This window comes from Oncorhynchus kisutch, unplaced genomic scaffold (assembly GCF_002021735.2).
Source record: "Oncorhynchus kisutch isolate 150728-3 unplaced genomic scaffold, Okis_V2 scaffold1703, whole genome shotgun sequence".
NCBI lineage: Eukaryota > Metazoa > Chordata > Actinopteri > Salmoniformes > Salmonidae > Oncorhynchus > Oncorhynchus kisutch.
The window spans coordinates 12,650-27,500 of NW_022263648.1; the positions used below are offsets into that span (position 1 = coordinate 12,650).

Consider the following 14,851-nt stretch of genomic DNA (forward strand, 5'->3'; position numbering starts at 1 on the left):
CAGGTAGTGGGTTAGTGTGGGTTACTGATCCTAGACAGAGGAGACATACAGGTAGTGGGTTACTGATCCTAGACAGAGGAGACATACAGGTAGTGGGTTAGTGTGGGTTACTGATCCTAGACAGAGGGGACCTACAGGTAGTGGGTTACTGATCCTAGACAGAGGAGACCTACAGGTAGTGGGTTAGTGTGGGTTACTGATCCTAGACAGAGGAGACCTACAGGTAGTGGGTTACTGATCCTAGACAGAGGAGACATACAGGTATTGGGTTAGTGTGGGTTACTGATCCTAGACAGAGGAGACATACAGGTAGTGGGTTAGTGTGGGTTACTGATCCTAGACAGAGGAGACATACAGGTAGTGGGTTAGTGTGGGTTACTGATCCTAGACAGAGGAGACATACAGGTAGTGGGTTACTGATCCTAGACAGAGGAGACATACAGGTAGTGTGTTAGTGTGTGTTTTTGTGGTGCAGTGTGAGTTGACTACAGAAATGATCCTAGGTGTCTGTAGCCTGGTCATAGATTTGTGTCCTGGCCAACTCTATTGATGTCATTGTCAAGCCAAACATTTGGCATCACCATGAGTGACAAGGAGTTGGCATGATGACACAAATAGACTGGGACTCAGGCTAAGGTCTGCAGCAGTGAGGAATGTCTGTCTACTCCCCCTCAGTCACATCAATGATTTATCTAACCTACCCTCTACTATAAATCAGCCCACAAGGTGAAACATCTGCCGGTGTGCCCTTTAGCAAGGAACTTAACCCTAATTGCTCCTGTCAGTCTCTGGATAAGAGGGTCTGCTAAATGACTAAATGTAAGTCCCAGTCAGGATGGAAGGTAGAAGATCTGACTGTCTTATGGTAGTTGAAGACTGGTCGTCAACTTCAAACATGTTCTCAAAAGGGGGGCTGATCAAATAGTGCTATCATATCATTTCCCATGGAGCCTTGCGTTAATAAGTAAAGTGTGTGTGTGTGTGTGTGTTTGGAGAGGGGATGCTGAGCCTGCTTGTTGTAGTACAGTACTTTACCACATCTCTGTGTGTGTGTGTGTGTGTGTGTGTGTGTGTGTGTGTGTGTGTGTGTGTGTGTGTGTGTGTGTGTGTGTGTGTATCTCTGTGTGTCGTCTCCCCTCATCCATTCCTCACCTGTTTCTGGGTCTGTTGCCATTGCTGAGGCTGCCTCCTACCAGTGTCTCCAGGGAGGGCAGAGCAGAGCGGCCTCTGGGAATCTCCTCTGCCCTCTCTGGCCCCCAGGCATGGCCTGGCACGGGCACCACCTCAACACCCACAGTCACTCCTTCACTGTAGGCTCCTCCTGCCTCTGCCTCTCCACCTAGACCAGCACCCAGAGACCACCACCACCACCTCCCAGCCCGGCCCAACACAGCCAGACCACTGGGGGAAATAAGAACAGAGGACAACATGGTCAATACAACAACAACAACAACAACAACAGACCACTGGGGGAAATAAGAACAGAGGACAACATGGTCAATACAACAACAACAACAACAACAACAACAACAGACCACTGGGGGAAATAAGAACAGAGGACAACATGGTCATTACAACAACAACAACAGACCAGGTGGATGACAATATAGACACTGAAGTTAGTAGTTGGGGCGGCAGCCTAGTGGTTAGAGTGTAGAGGAGGTAGGGTAGCCTAGTGGTTAGAGTGTAGAGGAGGTAGGGTAGCCTAGTGGTTAGAGTGTAGAGGAGGTAGGGTAGCCTAGTGGTTAGAGTGTAGAGGAGGTAGGGTAGCCTAGTGGTTAGAGTGTAGAGGTGGTAGGTAGCCTAGTGGTTAGAGCGTTGGACTAGTAACCGGAAGGTTGCAAGTTCAAACCCCCGAGCTGACAAGGTACAAATCTGTCGTTCTGCCCCTGAACAGACCGTTAACCCACTGTTCCTAGACCAGTTAACCCACTGTTCCTAGACCGTCATTGAAAATAAGAATTTGTTCTTAACTGACTTGCCTGGTTAAATAAAGGTTAATTAAAATAAAGTAGGCTTAACGTAATGAGTAGAGATGATATGATTCATTGATAGACCTACTAGGCAGAGAGACACATTAAGTGGAAAACAACTGTTTACCGCTACTTCTAGGACAGACCAGGGACTGTGATTGGTCTCTGCAGTTTAACAAACTGTTCTTCATCCTGACAGCTCACAGGGCTGCAGGCCAGAAGGTTGAGGGTTCTCTGACAGCACACAGGGCTGCAGGCCAGAAGGTTGAGGGTTCTCTGACAGCACACAGGGCTGCAGGCCAGAAGGTTGTGGCTTCTCTGACAGCTCACAGGACTGCAGGCCAGAAGGTTGTGGCTTCTCTGACAGCACACAGGGCTGCAGGCCAGAAGGTTGAGGGTTCTCTGACAGCACACAGGGCTGCAGGCCAGAAGGTTGTGGCTTCTCTGACAGCTCACAGGACTGCAGGCCAGAAGGTTGTGGCTTCTCTGACAGCACACAGGGCTGCAGGCCAGAAGGTTGAGGGTTCTCTGATAGCACACAGGGCTGCAGGCCAGAAGGTTGCGGGTTCTCTGATAGCACACAGGGCTGCAGGCCAGAAGGTTGAGGGTTCTCTGATAGCACACAGGGCTGCAGGCCAGAAGGTTGAGGGTTCTCTGATAGCACACAGGACTGCTGGCCAGAAGGTTGAGGGTTCTCTGATAGCACACAGGGCTGCAGGCTAGAAGGTTGAGGGTTCTCTGACAGCACACAGGGCTGTAGGCCAGAAGGTTGTGGCTTCTCTGACAGCACACAGGACTGCAGGCCAGAAGGTTGAGGGTTCTCTGTCAGCACACAGGACTGCAGGCCAGAAGGTTGAGGGTTTTCTGACAGCACACAGGACTGCAGGCCAGAAGGTTGTGGGTTCTCTGACAGCACACAGGGCTGCAGGCCAGAAGGTTGAGGATTCTCTGATAGCACACAGGGCTGCAGGCCAGAAGGTTGAGGGTTCTCTGACAGCACACAGGACTGCAGGCCAGAAGATTGAGGGTTCTCTGATAGCACACAAGGCTGCAGGCCAGAAGGTTGTGGCTTCTCTGACAGCTCACAGGGCTGCAGGCCAGAAGGTTGAGGGTTCTCTGACCACACACCTGTCTATATATGGTCCAGCAGTTGACAGTGCATGTCAGAGCAAAAAGGAATTGTCCGCAGAGCTCCGAGACAGGATTGTGGACAGATCTGGGGAAAGGTACCAAAACATTTCTGCAGAATTGAAGGTCCCCAAGAACACAGTGGCCTCCATCATTTTTAAATGAAGAAATTTGGAATCACCAAGACTCTTCCTTCAAGCTGGCCACCCGAAAAACTGAGCATTCGGGAGAGAAGAGCCTTTGTCAGGGAGGTGACCAATAACCTGATGGCAACTCTAACAGAGCTCCAGAGTTCCTCTGTGGAGATGGGAGAACCTTCCAGAAGGACAACCATCTCTGCAGCACTCCCACAATCAGGCCTATATGTTTGCGTGGCCAGACGGAAGCCACTCCTCAGTAAAAGGCACATGACAGCCCGCTTGGAGTTTACCAAAAGGCACCTAACGAACTCTCAGACCATGAGAAATAAGATTCTCTGGTCTGATGAAACCAAGATTGAACTCTATGGCCTGAATGCCAAGCATCACATCTGGATAAAACCTGGCACCATCCCTACGGTGAAGCAATGGGGTGGCAGCATCATGCTGTGGGGATGTTCTTCAGCGGCACAGACTGGGAGACTAGTCAGGATTGAGGGCAAGATGAACAGAGAAAAGTACAGATAGATCCAATATGAAAACCTGCTTCAGAGCGCTCAGGATCTCAGACTGGGGTGAAGGTTCACCTTCCAACAGTACAACAGCCCTAAGCACACAGTCAAGACAACTCAGGAGTGGCTTTGGGACAAGTCTCTGAATGTCTTTGACTGGCCCAGCCAGAGTTGAACCATCTACCATCTCTGGAGAGTACTGAAAATAGCTGTGCAGCACAGACAGCAACAACAACCACCTCAGAGAAGTTGGTTGTATTTACATCTGTCACAGTAGAGAGAGAGAGAGAGAGAGGACGAGAGAGAGAGACAGAGGAGAGAGCAGACGAGAGATAGAGAGAGAGAGAGCGAGAGAGAGAGACAGACAGACGACAGAGACAGACAGACGACAGACAGACAGACAGACAGACAGACAGACAGACAGACAGACAGACAGACAGACAGACAGACAGACAGACAGACAGGACAGACAGACAGACAGACAGACAGACCGACAGACAGACCAGACAGACAGACAGACAGACAGGACAGACAGAAGACAGACAGACAGACGACAGACAGACAGACAGACAGACAGACAGACAGACAGGACAGACAGACAGACAGACAGGGACAGAACAGAAGACAGACAGACCAGAACAGGACAGACAGGACAGACAGACAGACAGACAGACAGACAGACAGACAGACAGACAGACGACAGACAGACAGGACAGACAACAGAACAGGACAGAGCCAGACAGACAGACAGGACAGACGACAGCAGACAGAGCAGACAGACCGACAGACCAGACAGACAGACAGACAGACGACAGACAGACAGCCAGACAGACAGACCAGACGACAGACAGACAGACAGGACAGACAGACAGACAGACAGACCATACAGACAGACAGCCAGACAGACAGACAAGACAGACATGACAGACAGACAGACAGACAGACCAGACAGACAGACAGACAGACAGACAGACAGACAGACAGACAGACAGACAGACAGACAGACAGACAGACAGACAGACAGACAGACAGACAGACAGACAGACAGACAGACAGACAGACAGACAGAAGACAGACAGACAGACAGACAGACAGACAGACAGACAGACAGACAGACAGACAGACAGACAGACAGACAGACAGACAGACAGACAGACAGACAGACAGACAGACAGACAGACAGACAGACAGACAGACAGACAGACAGACAGACAGACAGACAGACAGACAGACAGACAGACAGACAGACAGACAGACAGACAGACAGACAGACAGACAGACAGACAGACAGACAGACAGACAGACAGACAGACAGACAGACAGACAGACAGACAGACAGACAGACAGACAGACAGACAGACAGACAGACAGACAGACAGACAGACAGACAGACAGACAGACAGACAGACAGACAGACAGACAGACAGACAGACAGACAGACAGACAGACAGACAGACAGACAGACAGACAGACAGACAGACAGACAGACAGACAGACAGACAGACAGACAGACAGACAGACAGACAGACAGACAGACAGACAGACAGACAGACAGACAGACAGACAGACAGACAGACAGACAGACAGACAGACAGACAGACAGACAGACAGACAGACAGACAGACAGACAGACAGACAGACAGACAGACAGACAGACAGACAGACAGGACAGACAGACAGACAGACAGACAGGACAGACCGGACAGGACAGACAGGACAGACAGACAGACAGACAGACAAGACAGCCAGACAGGAAAGAAGACAGACAGACAGCAGACAGGACAGACAGACAGACAGACAGACAGACCGGACAGACAGACAAGACAGACAGAAGGCAGACATTGACTAGGACTGGATGAAGGGATGCAGTGTTTGAATGCTTCCTTTAGGTCTCCTGGTCTCTTGGGATTTAAAACTGTGACTCAGAGAGAGAGTCCTAACCATTCAATCAATGTACACAACACACTGTCATTATTACACTGAGTGGATTCTATGGATGTAATATATCATCATATTATATAATACAATATCATATAATGACTAGAATAGAATAAGAGTTTGGACATGAAAGAACCAGATGTTTTGACTTGTCTCTATACCTCTCAGTCTCTAAACCACCTAGGATACCTGTCACCTTGACAGTGGTCTCTATACCTCTCAGTCTCTAAACCACTCGGATACTTGTCACCTTGACAGTGTGTCTCTGTACCTCGCATGTCTCTAAACCACTAGGATACCTGTCACCTTGACAGTGTGTCTCTGTACCTCTCAGTCTCTAAACCACTAGGATACATGTCACCTTGACAGTGTGTCTCTAAACCTCTCAGTCTCTAAACCACTAGGATACCTGTCACCTTGACAGCGTGTCTCTATACCTCTCAGTCTCTAAACCACTAGGATACCTGTCACCTTGACAGTGTGTCTTTGTACCTCAGTCTCTAAACCACTAGGATACCTGTCACCTTGACAGTGTGTCTCTATACCTCTCAGTCTCTAAACCACTAGGATACCTGTCACCTTGACAGTGTGTCTCTGTACCTCGCATGTCTCTAAACCACTAGGATACCTGTCACCTTGACAGTGTGTCTCTGTACCTCTCAGTCTCTAAACCACTAGGATACATGTCACCTTGACAGTGTGTCTCTAAACCTCTCAGTCTCTAAACCACTAGGATACCTGTCACCTTGACAGTGTGTCTCTATACCTCTCAGTCTCTAAACCACTAGGATACATGTCACCTTGACAGTGTGTCTCTGTACCTCTCAGTCTCTAAACCACTAGGATACCTGTCATCTTGACAGTGTGTCTCTATACCACTCAGTCTCTAAACCACTAGGATACCTGTCACCTTGACAGTGTGTCTCTATACCTCTCAGTCTCTAAACCACTAGGATACCTGTCACCTTGACAGTGTGTCTCTAAACCTCTCAGTCTCTAAACCACTAGGACACCTGTCACCTTGACAGTGTGTCTCTATAGCTCTCAGTCTCTAAACCACTAGGATACCTGTCACCTTGACAGTGTGTCTCTGTACCTCTCAGTCTCTAAACCACTAGGATACCTGTCACCTTGACAGTGTGTCTCTAAACCTCTCAGTCTCTAAACCACTAGGACACCTGTCACCTTGACAGTGTGTCTCTGTAGCTCTCAGTCTCTAAACCACTAGGATACCTGTCACCTTGACAGTGTGTCTCTAAACCTCTCAGTCTCTAAACCACTAGGATACCTGTCATCTTGACAGTGTGTCTCTGTACCTCTCTGTCTCTAAACCACTAGGACACCTGTCACCTTGACAGTGTGTCTCTATAGCTCTCAGTCTCTAAACCACTAGGATACCTGTCACCTCTCTCTAACCCCTCCCTCTCTCTAACCCCTCCCTCCCTCTAACCCCTCCCTCTCTCTAACCCCTCCCTCTCTCTAACCCCTCCCTCCTTCCCTCTAACCCCTCCCTATCTCTAACCCCTCCCTCCCTCTAACCCCTCCCTCTCTCTAACCCCTCCCTCTCTCTAACCCCTCCCTCTCTCTAACCCCTCCCTCCCTCTAACCCCTCCCTCCTTCCCTCTAACCCCTCCCTCTCTCTAACCCCTCCCTCTCTCTAACCCCTCCCTCCTTCCCTCTAACCCCTCCCTCTCTCTAACCCCTCCCTCCCTCTAACCCCCCTCTAACCCCTCCTCTCTCTAACCCCTCCCTCTCTCTAACCCCTCCCTCTCTCTAACCCCTCCTTCCCTCTAACCCCTCCCTCTCTCTAACCCCTCCTTCTCTCTAACCCCTCCCTCTCTCTAACCCCTCCCTCTCTCACTCCCTCCTTCTTCTCAACGTTGCCTGTAGTTCTCTCTCCCTTCCTCCTTCCCTCCCTCTAAACCCCTCCCTCCCTCCTTCCCTCCCTCTAAACTCACATATCTGGCAGAACCAGAAAGTCCATACCTCCCACAAACTATCTTCTGAGGAAACGAAACTGATCTGAGTCTCTGTGTCGTCTGTCTGTGTGCGAGTGAACAACCGTCCAAATGGCTCAACAGGGAGTTCTGCTGGACCAGGACCAGTTCTGTTGTTCTGTCTGTCTGGATCTACTGAAGGAGCCGGTCACTACTGCCTGTGGACACAGTTACTGTAGGAGCTGTATTGACGGCTGCTGGGACCAGGATGTTCTGAAAGGGGTCTATAGCTGTCCTCAGTGCAGAGAGACCTTCACTCCAAGGCCTAATCTGAGGAAAAATAACATGTTGGCTGAGCTGGTGGAGAAACTGAGGAAGACAGGACTCCAGGCTGCTCCCCCTCCTGCTCTGTGCTATGCTGGACCTGGAGATGTGGTGTGTGATGTCTGCACTGGGACCAGAAAGCAGAAAGCCCTCATGTCCTGTCTAGCGTGTCTGGTGTCTTACTGTGAGACTCACCTCCAACCTCACTATGAATCTCCTGCTTTGAAGAAGCACAAGCTGGTCAAAGCCACGGCACAACTACAGGAGAAGATCTGCTCTCATCATGACAAACTGCTGGAGGTATACTGTCGTACCGATCAGCAGTGTATATGTTATCAGTGTGTGATGGAAGAACATAAAGGCCATGATACAGTGTCAGCTGCAGCAGAGAGGACTGAGAAACAGGTAAGACCAGAACAACTTGTTGGTGGCTGTCTGATAAACAAAGAATTAAAGATACAGTAGGAACTAAATCTGTTTGAATATGAGATCATTATATTATATACAATATGAAATGGTTCCACAAATATGAACACAAACCTTGAGTATATTGAGTTTGTTACAAATGTATCACCATTTTCTAAAGTCAAACACTATTATCATTCTGAATGCCCTTTTATGAGTCCAAAGTTCAGTCTCAACACCTTGATACATGTAGGCCTACGATAAAAACTATAATCATTCACATAGCAAGATAATATTATATTGTAAAGGGACTTCCTCAGGATTGTCGACCTTCCTCTCTATGGGTCCTATGTCACATTACTATACTATTGATCTACTGGACTAATAAAGCTTGATAGCTCATTGAAGAGTGATTCTCCACAGAGGCAGCTGGGGATGAGTCAGCAGAAGGTCCAGCAGAGATTCCAGGAGAGAGAGAAGGAGCTGAAGGAGCTCCAACAGGCTGTGAAGTCTTTCAAGGTGAGTATTGTTGACCAGAGGAGACACACCATTTCACTTCTCTCCTCCAGTCAGAGAGAGAGAGACAGAGGGGGGCCCCTATCCAATTCCACTGACCCCACTGTTGGGAACAGGCTGTCTGGACCCCTTTCAGAGAATAGACTGGTTCATGTAACTGACTGGGCTGCCTCATCACATAACCATGAGTAACCATGACGACTCATGTCCCCTATACATTAAAATGGAACTGTCTCTCTCTCAATTGAATTAAATTCATAGGGCTTTATTGGCATGGAAATATATGTTTACATTGCCAAAGCAAGTGAAATAGACAATAAACAAAAGTGAAATAAACAATCAGAAATGAACAGTAAACATTACACTTGGAAGGGATTTGGGGGATGGGGGAGGGTCTATTAGAAGTTAGTAGGACTCTTTTATTTTCTCAGAAGTTCTGAGTTAGGTAGGAGGATTTAGAGATGTAAACGTGATTGAACACACTCCAGCACAGTAGGTGGCGCCATGCACCTTTAACGTTGGTTTGTGGACCATCATTATATCATAGAAGAAGAAGTTGGTCTGTGAGGGTTTTGTTGTTCCTGAGGAGGGCTACTATTCTTTTCTCTTTTGGTTTTCAAGTATTTTCAGAATGTATTAAAGCCAAAGCTAAAGCTTCCCTAAACAATTCAATATATCAGTCAATATATTTTCTCTGTGATTTATTTACTCTCCGTCAACCGTTCCATCGCATCTTAACCGTCTTACCGGGCGGGCACTAGGACCCGGGGGAGGCTGCTGCTGCAGAGGCTGCTGCACCGCTCGTGACTGTCAGTCCTCCTTGTAGCTCATTGGTTAAGCTGTGGCTCGAGACTGTTAACAGTTAACGGAGAGGAAACGGCTCTGACAGGACACATTCATGTCGAGGCAGTGATGTGAATGTGTGGTAAGTTAGAATAGAGAGAGAGAGTTTTCACTACTATAGACTTTGGTCATAATCAAAGCTTTGTTAACCAATAGGTTTTTATGTGAGGCTGCCTGTAAGTTACAGTGTAACAGACGTTACTAACGGTAACGGTGTCTTTTAAATTCGACATAAGTTATGTGGCGATGATATCTAGTTAACGTATTTAATGTAGTTTAATGACCTGACTAGATCATAAAGGAACAATTGTTGAGGTGCTTGTGTCAGCACATTTGGTACATAGCGTCACGTTCGTTTTGTTGGTTTATAAGTTTGTTTAAGCGTTCTTCGTCTTATTAAAGAAGATGTATTCATTTCAGGTCGAAGGAGGGATAGGAGGGAGAGTTTTTCCATTCTAAAAAACAGATTTTTATCAGATTTTTCATTTTTTGTTTCTATTGGCTTCTGTGTAAAAGAGAGCTTTTTTTGTGAAGATGGCACAGAAAAATCCCCACATAGGGGTACCTGGGATTGGTCTGGTTAATACCGTGAGGTTCTCTTGGACAGATAAGGAGAAGGAGCCCTGGGGGAGAGACCTTCGGGAGAAATGTTCTGATGGGATGCCTACAGCTGGAAGTAAAAGATGTACTATGCCTTTAAGGGAATCCCATCGATATATGATGTGACGTTACAAGTGGAAGAAAAACACGACGAAGTTATGAAGAAGGTGAGAGAAGGAAAAGGAGCGAAACCCCTGTGCCATTACACGGTGACCAGCCTGGCAAGGAACAGCTTCAGGGTGGTCACCGTAACCATGTACAATCCGCACATGAAGGATGAAGAAGTGAGGGCCTTTCTGGGGAGGTACATGGACAATGTCTCCTCAGCAAGGTACCTCGGGGACTCCCTGGGTTTCTGGAACGGGAGAAGAGGTTTCCAGGCGTTACTCAGGGAGTCCCCGAAGAGTGTGGATGGCTACCTCCATCCTCCGGCGATGTTCTCCCTGGGGGCTGACAGGGGACGCTGTATTATTCCCGTCAGCCCCCGTTCTGCAGGCGTTGTATGGCCTACATATCCTGGCCTCGTGCAGCTCCAAGAAATGTCGTTTTTGTGGGTCGGAAGAGCACGAGGCCAAGGAATGTGACGAGCCCAAGGCTTGCCACGGGTGTGGCTCGAGAGCACACCTGTGGCGTGATTGCCCGGCTCGTCACAGGTCATACGCGTCTGCAGCTGGGGGGGGAGCGGGGGATGGGGGGAGGAAAGAAAGGACGCGTGCGGATTGTACGGATGGCACAGGGAAAAAGACGGCAAGGGAAGAGGATGGGAAGAAGGAAGAGGCGAGAAGAAAGAGGAGTGAAGATGGAAAGAAGGAAAAAGAAGGAGAGAAGAAAAAGAAGGCGGAAGAACGGGAAGGAGCGGAGAAGAGGACTCCAGTGAGGGGTCTGTGGGCGGTGTGCTAGAGGGATCCCAACTCCTGTGTGAGGAGTTGGGGTCCCCTACATATGGCCCCGAGGCAAACAGGGAGGGGGGAGGGTGGGTGGTGGTGAGAAACCCAGGGTGCAGGGCACCGTGCCTAACACACTGCCTGCATCCTGGGTTGGAGAGATGGAGGAGGACGGGGGGGCGTCAGGAGTGGAGAGGACGTCCCCGCCGGTGGAGATGGACCAGGGGAGCATCAGGTGAGTCTCCTGGTTTTTCTTTGGTTTTTGGGGTTTATTTGTTGTAAATAATTAAATGAATAGTTCTGTTTCTTTTTTTAGTCTAAATGTTAGGCGGTTAAGGAATAATGTTAAAAGGAGGGCGGTTTTTTGTTATTTAGAGGGTGTGGGGTTTGATTTCTGTTTTTTACAGGAGGTTCACCTGAGGGATGGTGGGGATGTGTGTAGATTTAAGAGGGAGTGGGATAAGGGGGAATCTTTTTGGGGCATAGGAGGGGTGCACTCAACAGGAGTAGGGATTCTGTGTGGGAATAGAGAGGTTAAGGTAGAGAGCACTTTTGTTATAATGCAGGGTAGAGTATTGGGGATAGATGTAAAGTATAGAGAAGCTAGATATAGGTTAATTGGGGTGTATGGGCCACAGGTGGCGGCAGACAGGAGGGAGATGGTGGACTGTCTGGCGCCCCTGTGTGTTACAAACAGGCACTTGGTGATAGGAGGGGATTTTAATATAGATTTAGGGGTAGGTGGTGATAGCAGTGCAGGCGCCATCACTGGGCTAATGGCTTGCCATGGTCTGGTTGATGGTGGCCTGCACACTACTCCGGCAATGGTCGGTCCTACATGGCGCAACTCCAGGGGGGTTGGTGGGATTTAGTTAAGGTGAGGATTATAATATAATATTGTAGAAGGAAAAAAAGGGAGGAAAGGAGGGAGGTGGATCGTATTCAAAGGTTAATTGAACTCGAGTACGAGGCAGGCAACCTCGGCGGGTCGATTGACTGGGAGAGATTCTCAGCCCTCAAGGCGCAGCTCAGGGAGCTGCAGGAGCAGAAGGCTCGAGCTTTCCTGGAGCGTGCGCATAGTGGCTTTCTAGAACATAATGAGACTTGTTCCGCTATGTTCTTTAAGTGGGGCGGCAGTGTAGCCTAGTGGTTAGAGCATTGGACTAGTAACCGAAAGGTTGCAAGTTCAAATCCCCGAGCTGACAAGGTACAAAATCTGTCGTTCTGCCCCTGAACAGGCAGTTAACCCACTGTTCCTAGGCCGTCATTGAAAATAAGAATTTGTTCTTAACTGACTTGCCTAGTTAAATGAAGGTTTAAAAAAAATTAAATAAAAAATAAAAAATAAGGCGGTTAGGGCCAGGCAGAGTAGGAAGGTAATGCATGGAGTTAGGGAAGAAAATGGTAGTATAGTAAGTAAACCAGAGGAAATGGTCAGGGTGACAACTGATCATTTCCAAGGTTTATTTAAGGAAAGGGAAATAGATGTAGAGCAGGAAAACATGTTTTTAGAACACTTGTCCCGGCGATTGCCAGAGGACATTAGAGACGTGATGGAGGCCCAGATCTCACTAGAAGAGGTTGAGAGCGCTCTTAGGAGGATGGGAAAAGGGAAGGTGCCTGGGATGGATGGGCTGCTGGCTGAGTTTTACCTCAAGTTTTGGGGTATACTTGGACCAGTGGTTCTCGAAGTCTTGAAGGCCATCCTTGAGAAGGGGGTCCCGGGGGGATCAATGGCTGTTGGTGTGCTGTCACTTCTTTATAAGAAGGGGGAAGCAACTGACCTTGGCAACTGGCGGCCATTGACCATGCTGTGCGTAGATTACAAGATTCTTGCAAAGGTTTTAGCAGACCGGTTGCGCACAGCCCTTCCCTACGTCGTCCACGAGGATCAGACGTGCGGGGTAGAGTGCCGCTCTATAAGATGGAACCTACAGTTGATCAGGGATTCCATCGCTTGGGTTGAAGATAGAGGGCTGCCTTTAATGGTAGCAGCGCTAGATCAGGCGAAAGCTTTTGATCGCGTGAATAGATCTTTTCTATTCAGGGTGTTAGGTAGATTAGGATTTGGGGAGAAGTTTATAGGATGGATTCGTACATTATATGTCGGAGCGGGGTGTCGAGTTAGTGTAAATAGTCACTTAGGTGACGTTTTTGACCTCTCGTCTGGGGTCAGGCAGGGATGCCCACTCTCGGCTCTCCTCTTCGTTCTGTACATGGAGCCTCTGGGGGCTGCCATTAGGGCAGACACAGGGGTGGAGGGCTTGTTGATCCCTGGGAGCAGTGGGCTGCGTGTTAAGATGACGCAGTACGCCGACGACACTTCCTTGCTGTTGTGCAAGGACTCGTGCCTGACAAGGTCTCTTGCCATCATTGGGGATTTCACCCAAGCGTCGGGGGGCGGTTCTGAATCATGCAAAGTCTTCCGTTAAGTATTTCGGAAGATGGCGCGGTAGGACGGATGTGCCCGGGGGGTTATCCCTCTGTGAGGGGGCCCTGAGGATTCTCGGGGTACATTTTGAGACCTCTGGCTCAGCGACGCTGAACTGGAACATGGGTATCGCAGTGGTACAGAAGAAGCTAGCAATGTGGAAGGCTAGGTATTTGTCTTTTATGGGCAAGGTCCTGGTACTAAAGGTGGATGTATTGCCATCTCTTTTGTATTTGGCATACATCTACCCATTGCCGACTTGTCTGAGAAGGTCTCTAGTGAGGCTTGTGTTTCAGTTCATGTAGGGTGGCAGGTACGAGTGGGTCGCCAGGGCGCGCATGCTCTGTCCCATCGGGGAGGGAGGTAGGTGGGTACCACATCTCCCCCTCAAGCTGGATGCGATTTTTGTTTCTTTCTTGTTGACGGAGCTTGCTCATCCAGGTAATACACCCGTCCGGTTACTTCCTGCGGGTGTTCTTCTCGTATCAGGCGAGAAGCGTAATGGTGTGGTCTAACGCAGGTCCTCGGGCGGAACAGCCCTGGGAGGGAGTGCAGGCTCAAGGACCTGAATTGGTTGAGCCTCCACAAGTGCTTGCCGGTACGTTCCATCATGTACCGGCATAGTTTGTCGCGATCCCCCACCTGTCCAAGATCTGCTTGTGGCAGGGAGGAGACTGTGCGCCATGCCTTCTGGGACTGTGCCTTTGCCGGACTAGTATGGGCTAGGCAGGCAGGGAGGAGGTCAGGCAGGCAGGGAGTCCTGCGCCTGTAGCGGGCATCTCGTCAGTCTGGGAGGGAGTGCAGGCGCGGGGCCTGGACAACAGGCTCAAGGACCTGAATTGGTTGAGCCTCCACAAGTGCTTGCCGGTACGTTCCATCATGTACCGGCATAGTTTGTCGCGATCCCCCACCTGTCCAAGATCTGCTTGTGGCAGGGAGGAGACTGTGCGCCATGCCTTCTGGGACTGTGCCTTTGCCGGACTAGTATGGGCGTTGCTAGGTGTGGTTAGGAGTGACTTTGTGTTGACATGGGCTAGGCTAGAGAGAGGCGTAGGGAGAGTGAGGGGAACGGATAGGGACAGGTTTCTGCTCTGGCTTCTCATGAGTCTCTTTAAAAAGGGACTGTGGGAAGCCAGGCAGAATTTAGTCAAGACAGGGAGAGATTGGGGGGTGGAAGGGATAGTGAGGAGGGTCGAAGGTGATTTGAGGGGGAGGATGAAGAG

At 49.3% G+C, this 14,851-nt stretch overlaps 1 protein-coding gene across 1 annotated transcript in view; it reads left to right on the top strand.

Annotated features, from left to right (window-relative positions):
• The first annotated feature begins 7,680 nt into the window (after positions 1-7,680).
• LOC116367568 (tripartite motif-containing protein 16-like) overlaps positions 7,681-14,851 on the top strand; it is a 12,766-nt gene continuing 5,595 nt past the window's right edge. Inside the window, exons 1-2 of the mRNA XM_031818903.1 lie at positions 7,681-8,354; positions 8,778-8,873. Of these exons, the coding sequence (XP_031674763.1) occupies positions 7,758-8,354; positions 8,778-8,873 (693 nt within the window). The 5' untranslated portion in view covers positions 7,681-7,757. The remainder of the gene's footprint in view (positions 8,355-8,777; positions 8,874-14,851) is intronic.